This window comes from Seriola lalandi, unplaced genomic scaffold (assembly GCF_002814215.2).
Source record: "Seriola lalandi dorsalis isolate HSWRI2012SDOR001 ecotype SW California unplaced genomic scaffold, Sedor1 jcf7180002054797, whole genome shotgun sequence".
In the NCBI taxonomy this organism is placed as follows: domain Eukaryota; kingdom Metazoa; phylum Chordata; class Actinopteri; order Carangiformes; family Carangidae; genus Seriola; species Seriola lalandi.
Window position 1 is genome coordinate 514,286 of NW_019525350.1, and position 9,860 is coordinate 524,145.

Sequence of the window (9,860 nt, forward strand, 5' to 3'; positions counted from 1 at the left end):
GAAGCGGAACATGAGACTGCAGACATTTTGGATCAAGAACTTTGTGGCATTTTTATTTTTATTTTTTGGAAGATGGTATCATGGGATGAAATATATATTTTTCATGGGATATTAGCTGCTGATAGTTTGTTGTTTTATTGGTATAAAATAGAAAGTCATTGCCATTTAAACATAATCACAGTTCTGACTCTGTTTGCTCACATTAAAGACGTTTGGACAAATAAAAAAAATTTAAATAAATCCCTAAGAAAATATACTTTGTAGGCGACAGTGAAATGATAGAGAGCGACTCTTATTATTCCTCCTGGTGACGTCTGTGTGACACTTATTACACTCTAGAAATGATTAAAAACAACAACTTTGTGTCTTTACTTCCAGTTGTACGATTCGGCCTGACAGTGGTGCCCCTTGTTACCTACCAGGTATAGCGGCCATTTTAAGGACAGCTCAGGCTCAGCTTGTCAGGCTCAGCTTGTCAGGCTCGGCTCGTCTTTCAACAGCATGAAACAACCAGCAGGCCTGTGAGGCTCAGTTTTCAGATGTCACAGACAATCAGGTCTACTTGGTTTAGATGCCTAGGATGGCCGGTTATGACTCAAGCAAATCTTTCCAGTTTAAATTATGATATCATGTCTGACCTCACTTGCTTTTAGATATGTCTAGTCCGCGACCCTTTACAAACGAAACCGAGGAACTCATCGATTGACTGACTGACGATGACACACATCTTTTTCTGGTTCGCTTGTAGCTGATACAGAAGAGCTTGTTTGTGGCTAATAAAGCTGTATATGTACAGTATACACATCTGGAAATGTTAGAGTATCATTACTGCTGCAAACACGTTGCTTTTTGATAATTAATTAACTTTATTTTATAATTATAACTGTACTTTTATGGAGTTTTATCCAACAACTGAGCCACACGAAATAATAATATTCTCAAAAAATCAAACATGCAAGCAAAGGGTTTCGTAGAAACACGCTTTCAGAAACAGTTATGGATAAAATATCAGATGTAGAAATGAAAATTTCATGTGCCCACCCAAGAACAAACATGTCTGGTGTGGTGTGGTGATGCCAGCTATGAAAACGCTTCCTCCAGGCTCCCAGAGCTCCAGACACCATCTTCTCTGCTAATGCAGATGCAGTCGATAACAGAGGAAAAGGCCCAGGGCTGAGTACGCTCTCAAGTGAGTGTACACACGATTATTTCCTCTCTACGCTGCTACTGTGTTTCCAGCTATGAAATATAGGCCAGTGTGGCTGACATGGGTTTCGGGTTTCAGGCCCAACCACGACAAAGAGATGAGGCCTTGTTTGCTTGGCATGACGTGTCCAGGTGCTCTGGAAAATGGCCAAATATGAACACAGATGCACTCCGGTTTTGCACACAGTGCTCTCTCCGATCTTTATCAAAACACCATATTCTGCACTTACAATAACCACAGCCACCGGATCAATTTCATTAATCAGCCAGAAGTATTTTCCATAATGCTCATTTCCCCTGCGTGTGCTCTGTCTCCTGACACAAATGGTCTTCTTCAGTAATGGGCCATGACATCAGACATAGTCAGAAATGCCAGTTAGACCGAAATATCTACTTAGAATCAGTCTGACAGCAATCAATAAATGGTTATCAATCCCTCCTCTAACCACATTTATGTATCAGTGATGGCGTTGTCTGAACCCTTGTTACCTGTTTCAGGGGTTGTTGCTCACACGTTCTCGAAACCAACTGTTTTACACTGAAGTGGAAAAATCTGGTTGAATAAAACATTACCTGGTGGAAACTTGGCACTTGCTGTAACTGACCACCAAACTAAAGCAGGTGAAACACTGGGAAAGTACTAGGCTAGAAGTGCCCACAATATCCTGTAGGAAGTAAGTGTTTCTAATGTACAGCATTGACACATATCCCTTCCATTATTACAGCCTCTATGGATCTATATATACATTTAATACAGTCTGATAATGAATGAAGGTCTGAAAACGGCTGAGGAGCTGATTGGCTTTCCGGGTAAATAAAACTGACCTGATTCAATAAAAATTTAAATTCTATCACAGAGGAAAAACCATCAATAAATAAATAAAATTTAAAAGGAGACCTGGACTGATTTAGCGAACCTCTAAAATGAAGAATATATATCACGATCCGACTGCCCATCTCATTACCCAGAAGCAAAAACCTCAGTAGGAAAGTTCGACGCTTACGACATCCTCTTGTTGCTTAGTCATCTTTGATTGTGCCATGATTCATACTAAGATGAGCCCCACCCGCATATCCCAGCGCCGGAAAGACAAGACAAGCGCCTTGCTCTCAGATAAGGCAATTACTGTAAAGTGGCAGCCTATAATATATGAGGGTGACCATGGGCCCATTTAAATTGCACTCAGTAGCACGGGGTGACGTTGTCAGTGTTGACAGCTTGCGCGTCACAGTCGTCTCCAACACATCTCTGATTTTCATAACGCCCCCCCCCCCCTTTACAACCCGTCTCCTCTCTTTACGATGGAAACACCTTTTTTAATTTCAAGGTGCTGAGTTTATAGATGACGCCGGGTCTGGAAGTCAAGTCATGGAGGTCACACGTAACTAAGACAACGGCTCCTCATTTCTCTTCCAGCAGCGTGCTCCCATAACACATCATCAGAGGTGGTCAAGCAGTGTGCGCACGTATCTGCCACATCCACACTTTCATCAGCATTATTTTGCATATGCTGGTTTATAGTTTGAATCTGCTAATTATTTTTAAAGCATACAAATCAGATCTTCGGAAGAGAGCGATCATTGATGAGTGATTATATTGTCTTCCACAGATCTGATATTAAATGAATAATAGAACTGTTAAATGTTCATTAAGCCTAATGATTATTTTAATTAGGCAGCTATGAATAATATGCAAATTATTTTTTCAATTAATTGATTAATTGTTTTGTTTATACAATGTCAAAAAACATTGACTGCTGTTATTTAACAAGTGTCCAAAACCCGTGTTGATAATATTAAATGTCTTTTCATTTGTTTGGCCCGTGATTCAAAACTAAGGATATTAATTTAAATATCACAAACATGTTACTAAAATATTATATATATTATTATTACTATTATTATTATTACATAATAGGTTAATGGAGCAACAATATACGTTTCACATTGATTACTTTTATTGTCATCGCTGAATTTATTTTACTGTTATTATTTTCACTCCTGTAAAATTTTTAATTTAATACAATTATTCTACTCTTGTAACAGACAAGTTGAATAATTGTGTGTTACAAAGAAATAATTACACTTCATTAGTTATTACTTATTACTGAAGGATAATTCGCGGTTTGTCAAAAGATCTACTGTACATGTCGGGTATTTTCTGAATACCATTGTTTGACATTAAATATCAGATTTGATATCAGAGAGCAGTCATTTTAATTCCCAATAATTACTACATTGGAATTGTAAAAATCTACTTTACTGTATCTCTAATTGAAAATAGCATGTGCCTTATGTTCACCAGGTGGCCCACAGTTTTAGTACACCCACTTTTCTTTTTTGCCGCACTTCACCTCTGCTCGTCACCATGCCCACATTTTACGTCATCTGTGCTAATTATAGCTACGATAATCTCCTCTAGTTTAATTTTAGCTTTTATTTTATCATATTTTCAGCGTCCGATTACAGCACATTCTGTGTTTGTCTTTGTCATAGCTGCTGGGTCTTCATAATTGTGAGTGAGTGACGCTGGTCGGACTGTCACGGGTGACCTGCCCCAGTCAATAGGAGAGGAAATGTGGCTGCGTCAGCAGGTCTGGCAGAGGGGATGTGAACCCACTGACAGAGGAGAGGAGGAGAGCCACATAGATGCTATATACAGCAGCAGCAGCAGCAGCACTGGGTTTAGGTGGTATGTTGTCGGCTGCTTTCGCTCTGAGTTTATGAAGCATCTTAGCAAATCTTAGCTAGAGGCACCGTATCTGTCTAAGTCAGGCCAAAATCCACAAGATGATAGAGCAGTAAACATTGTGCTAATGAGTAAAGAAGCAGCAGGAATCCACTCAACTCTCCCTAACACAAGCTTCATTACACATTATAGATATTCACTTCTAATGGTTAAGTACATACACAGATATTTTGAATCAGTCCAGTAGTGAAAATAACTTGGATGTATTTCTGCTTTTCTTCTGCTAAACAAATTGAAATCTTCCCACCAAGTATTTGCGGGAGGCCCATTACTGCTTCAGGTCCGTCCCCTGCATCTTAATTAAGGTCTGCGCGGGAGGGTAGATCTCTCAAACAACAAGATTACTGCCATTCTCCTGCTTTGTGGGAACTGGGCTATTGACCCACACATGGGTGTCAGAGAGCACAAAGCAGAGAGTGAGACACGCACAAAATACCCCAGAGAACTCTTTCTTCTTCTTCCTTTCCTCAGCCCCAGACTACAGGAAGACAAAGGGGCATTTATACCCTGCCTCTGTACCCCCTCTCCAGACACTGCAACCAATGGGCTTTTTCATGACATCAGTCTGCTCACATCCTCCAGCTCACATCCAGAGCCATTGACTCAGTTATTCTGCCCCGTTGAAAGACCTGCAGTCTCACTGGAAGCGGCTCGGAGCATCTGAACAACATGAAATTTTCGAGTACTGCTGACATGGCTATAAACTCTGCTTGAATTTCAGGAGCAGGGAGACTGATGAAACAGAATCGTGACATAGGTCTGACTAAAATCTGGTCAACCTGACCTGCTTTAGTATGAGAGCTTTCCTCTAGTTATCGAATTCAAATGTCCTCTGCAAATTTCTATCTGCTTAGTTTTATTATTTTCTCTTCCCTGAAGCTTTCACCGCAATTTACCAATTCGCCAGCAAATAGAAAATTGTGAGGGATCGAGCCCGAGATGCCAGATTTTAAATGAATGCAGGTCTGACGGAGGATCGTATAAGCTTATAATGTTTGTGTTGCTTATATTGGATTATATTAGATCTAATTGTACTCCATGAATCAAAATAAAAGTAATCTTTGGTACATGTTGTTCACAAGCCACAGTGCTTTGACAGCCTGACTGACATTGTATACTGATGAATGAGCCACAGTACAGTCTGTCCTCCAAAACCGTGCACTGGTTTCTCTTGGGGGGGGGGGGGTCTCCAAACAAACATAATTTAAAGGTCCAATATTGAATAAAGGGTAGATGTCCATGTGTAGTGTGATTATAGATCAGGTTTAGGTTCTATATCAATACTGTGAAAGTATCAAAGCCTCAGTCCTCAGAAAAATGCACACAGCCTGTATTCAGAAACTGAGCCTTAAAACCAGCCGTCAGGACTTCCTGTAACTTTGTGATGTCACTACAAAACAGTTACCGCTCTCAGCCACGCCCCAAGCCACGCCCACCCGGACCCACCATCCAAACCTTGCAGGATTTGGTGTCTCTTAAGTGTTTTACCTGAAATCTGCTTTATTTTTATTCGATCACTCAGAAAACAGTCAGCCAATCAGAAGAGAGGCTCAGAGCCTCCTCTCTTCTGATTGGCTCACCTGTTGTTACTAGAAGAAGCCCGAGAGGAGGAGGCGTAAATGTACATTGAGACGGTTTTTGGTATACCACAAATATATCTTATAGGGATATTAAAACTTCAAATGTGGGACCTTTAAGAACAGTTTCTGTCTAACTGTAACAAATTAGCATAAAGTCAAGAATAAGAAAACAACAAGCTGATTATCATTATGTAAATGGATGACATCAAAAGACCTTGTGTGATTAGAAATAAGATTCACAGATTAATTCAAATCAATGTCTCCAAGCACATCCACACAGCGAACACGTTCCCAGTGGACAACAGAGCCTCTGATCTAAGTTTACACTGCTAAAAGAGACGATGCTGAAACAATATTAATTGCCCGCTGCTGCAGAGACCCAGGAAGAAGCTCTGTGCCAAGGCAGGGCTCTTTTAGAAAACATCACACTGCTAAATCCTTGAGGGGCAGTTTAAAGGAACAGCGTAAAAATTTTTTAAGATTGTAAGTATGTAGTCTGATGGGGAACGCAACATCACGAAATGCTACAAATCACGTAGTTAAAATATGGCAACCCAAAAAAAGCCGCGCAGCTTGTTGTCTAGTCAGCCATGACATGAGGAAGGAGGGGTGAGATGGCTAAATTAGGCCAAACGGTAAATATTTCAGGAAGCCTCATCCATTATTGACGAATGGCTTTACCTTGCTAAGCAGACTACGTATCGAGTATCTTTCCAGTCTCCTCTCGACCAGAGTCTTCGCTCTGCGCACTACATAACCCAGGAAACGTGGGGTGCTCTGAAATACAGGCTTTAAAACTGTGCAACAAAAACAATTACAGAAGGTTTTGCAGAATCCATAGTAATCTATAGTAAATGCAATCAGTCATTTCCCACGGATTGCTTTATAACGACACAATAATTATGTTTCTTCCAAATGTCCTCTGCCATTATTGTGCTTTATTGTTTGTTCTGCATTGGTGGCAACGTTAAATAGAAAATGCTTAAATATAAAATGTTGGATAAGGAGCTATTTTCTAAATCTGGTTTAATCTGCCACATAAATAAATAAAAGCCCTTCTCCTGAATAAACACCAGGTCAAATTTGCAGGGAGGTTTTGTCACCTACAGCATGATTTCAATCGGATAACTCCTCTGTTGCTCTAACATGGACGCTGCAGTAATCCGACAGTTGAAAGTCTTGCAAACAAGTTCATTAATATGACGTTTCCTCACGGACAGAATAAAATTAGTTCTAATCTCAATCGCCTTCCTCTGACATTAAAGCTGATTTCGAATAAATGTTCTGCTCATATCACGTGTCTTGAATTAGACCTCTCTTGTTTACCGGAGATTTGCACAGTCACCCCAGGTCCTACGCAGAAGAAATTTATCTTTTCAATAATCCTCTTGCGCAGGGAGGTCAGAGGTCAAGGTCAGCAACAGAACAGCTGGAAAAGCTCGAACCTGTGCCTTCTGGTTGGAGAAGAGTCAAGCTCAAGATTACATCTGACTGAATGAATCTGCCATTTGTTCCTGTAATCTATATTTAATTTTGAATTTAAGACAATAAAACAAACACTATATTATGCAAGTGCAACCAGAAAACATACTATAGGTGGATTATATCAAATGGAGGAGTGGGGCAGCATATTTCAGTGGAGAAGTTGTGGTACTCACTGGTGGTGTTTCCAGACATCTGAATGATGCATTTGCTTTCTTTTCCAATCTCCCTTGAATTGAAGGGGCGGACACGCACCGCCACCTTTACAGAGGCCCCTGCCATGGTGCTGTCTTCCTAGCACCCTGGGGTGCCTTCTTTAGTGCCCAGGTGTAGGGCCTGCAGGTCTGTGGAAGGGAGCAGAGAGTGATGACGGATAGTAAATGACATGCTGTTATGTTATGTTATGTTATGTTATGTTATGTTATGGTATGGTATCTTGTTATGTCATGTCATGTTTTGTTATATTGCAAAAATCGAGGTCTAATATTTGTAGATACATTTGTATTACAAATTGTTAAAAGGTCCAATATTACACCTCACAGTTGACGTGATCAGAACAATAGAGGAGGGCAGGGCTGTGGCTGTAACATGAAAAGACCATGCATGGTCAGCTGCAGCCAAGGGATATGGATAATACAGCTAGCAGTGACAAAAGAAGTGCAGCAGCAGCTAAACGTCAGGTTATTCCCCTGGCTGACAATGGCACTGAAACCAGCCCCAAATCCAGGCTCTGGCTTCATTCAGCAGCTCGGTTTCATGAGCAATTCGTAACTCGTCTCTGTTTCCTAAAAGAATGAATATGAACATTAAATCACTGTGTGATTTTTTTGTGTATGGCAGCACTGTGGGTGTATCAGGAGGAGCTACCATGACTCATCATCCGTCATGATCAAATTACAATCATTTAATGTTTTCATCAATAAGATTTAACGACGAGCAATATGATACATATAGCTTTCACTGCATGTCTCATGTCAAACCGCAAATATTACAGTAAAAAACTATAATAATTCATAGCATATTAATAAGAGAAAAAAATTAAATTATATGCCCATGATTTGGGATAATGGATTTTGTATGAATATTCAGAGTATGTTCTGATGATTAGTGACTCAGACATCTGTTATCATCATCCTCATCATCCTCACTGAGTGTTGTAAATTTGCTGTGTCACCCTGCTTTCTGGTACAAGCTCCACAGCTGGCACCTAAACAGATTGATTTGTTGAGATGTTTTGGTTTTAAAGGTGCAGCCGTGCACTAAACCACACCGAGGACAAACAATGATAAAAAATAAAAAAATAAAAATACAACAGACTCAATGACACAGAAGATTAAAAATCCAATCCAGTAATGAAGATGAAATTCATATGCTTAACGTGGATGTTATCTTCTGTCCATCCACATATTATTAACCTTGTGTGGAAAATACTTCTTCAACACAGTTGTTAAAATATAAATCTGTTTTTTTTTTTGTTTTTTTTTTTCGTCAACATCCATGGTCATAATCTGCTCAATACAGACCAATCAGCTGATGATGCAGCTCAGATGGGCGGCCACCATTTTCCCAGTGACAAAGGCTAATGTAATAACCATGCTGGTGTGGACTTGAGCTTGACGACAGGTTGATACAATTTTACCTTGTTGATCATAAAAATACATATTTACCTGGTGTTTTTTTTTATTTTTTAAACGTGACAGCAAAGCCATAAACCACAAGTCAACACTGGCGTAAGGCCTATATGTGGTTCAGGCTAAAATTGATAATTGATAGGTGTAATTACTCTCTGAAAAATTAAGTTATTGCGTCATTTTCAGAGCTTATGATTCAATATTTCCTCCAGTAAGGCTGCACATCTACCTTTATCCCAGTGACAGGGCATTTATTCCCCTCGTTCTGCTCACACAATATTAAAAGACATTATAATTTGAAAATGTAAAGTGTAAAATAACACACACTGTGTTACAGAGCAGCTTTTTCTGTTAATGACAGTCTTTCTATATGCTATCTTTTCCGACACTGACAGCCTCTTCAATGGCCGCACCCTATGCCCATCTCCTCCCAGGAGGTTTAACACTAAGTAAATAAAGACTGTCTCATTAAAACTGCAATACCGGCGGGACAATGGAAAAATATAATAGTAAAAAGAAAAAGGTAAACCTACCTCCGCAGTGCCACTAACGTTTTGCTACCGCGCAGAGACGTGTAGAGTTTGTCGTGCTCGTCTGTTTTATTATCCAGCTTCCACCTCCTCCGGTCTCCTCCAGGTCTGGCACTGCCCCTGCTAACAGCCTCTCCTCTCCATGAAAACGGGAAGGGCTGAGGTTACCGCCGACGGTGTCTTGCACCCACCGACCCTCCCTCTGCCCGGCCTTGCCAGTGAGGGACCCAGGAAGGGAGGAAGGTGTCCGGGTCGGTCGTTTGTTTGTTTTGGGTGGATGCTCGGCCGCTTTTTCACACTACGGAGCGGTCAAAATGGCTCTGTTGTCTCCTCGTCTCTGGCAAGGATGCTCGAGCTCCACTGAGCCGGTGACATCACCATCGAGGGAGGTAACAGCATCAATGCAGTAGTGGGACGAGAGAGAGAGGGAGAGAGAGAGAGAGAGAGAGAGCGAGGAGGAGGGGTGAGATGAAGGGGGTGGAGGTAGGGGAAAAAGACTGAGAGGAAGAGTTGCACCCCTCGGAAAACACTGCTGAAAAACTGCTGTGGTGTAATATCTTTTATTTTATATTAAAAGCAGCACATAGCGTTGCTGGAATACATGTTCTAACAGCCTAGTTCACTTAAATGACTGGTTTGAATGCAGTGCACAATAAGTTTGCATGAATGAGGTTTAGTAGGT

At 40.6% G+C, this 9,860-nt stretch overlaps 1 protein-coding gene across 7 annotated transcripts in view; it reads right to left on the bottom strand.

Annotated features, from left to right (window-relative positions):
• The window catches only part of kif1aa (kinesin family member 1Aa), a 36,369-nt gene extending 26,842 nt beyond the window's left edge, over window positions 1–9,527 (bottom strand). For all 7 annotated transcript variants that reach the window (XM_087179206.1, XM_087179204.1, XM_087179203.1 and 4 more), the window contains exons 1-2: window positions 9,182–9,527; window positions 7,194–7,361 (exon numbers count right to left, since the gene is read on the bottom strand). In XM_087179206.1, the coding sequence (XP_087035332.1) occupies window positions 7,194–7,299 (106 nt within the window). In that variant the 5' untranslated portion in view covers window positions 7,300–7,361; window positions 9,182–9,527. The remainder of the gene's footprint in view (window positions 1–7,193; window positions 7,362–9,181) is intronic.
• Between the last annotated feature and the right edge of the window lie 333 nt (window positions 9,528–9,860).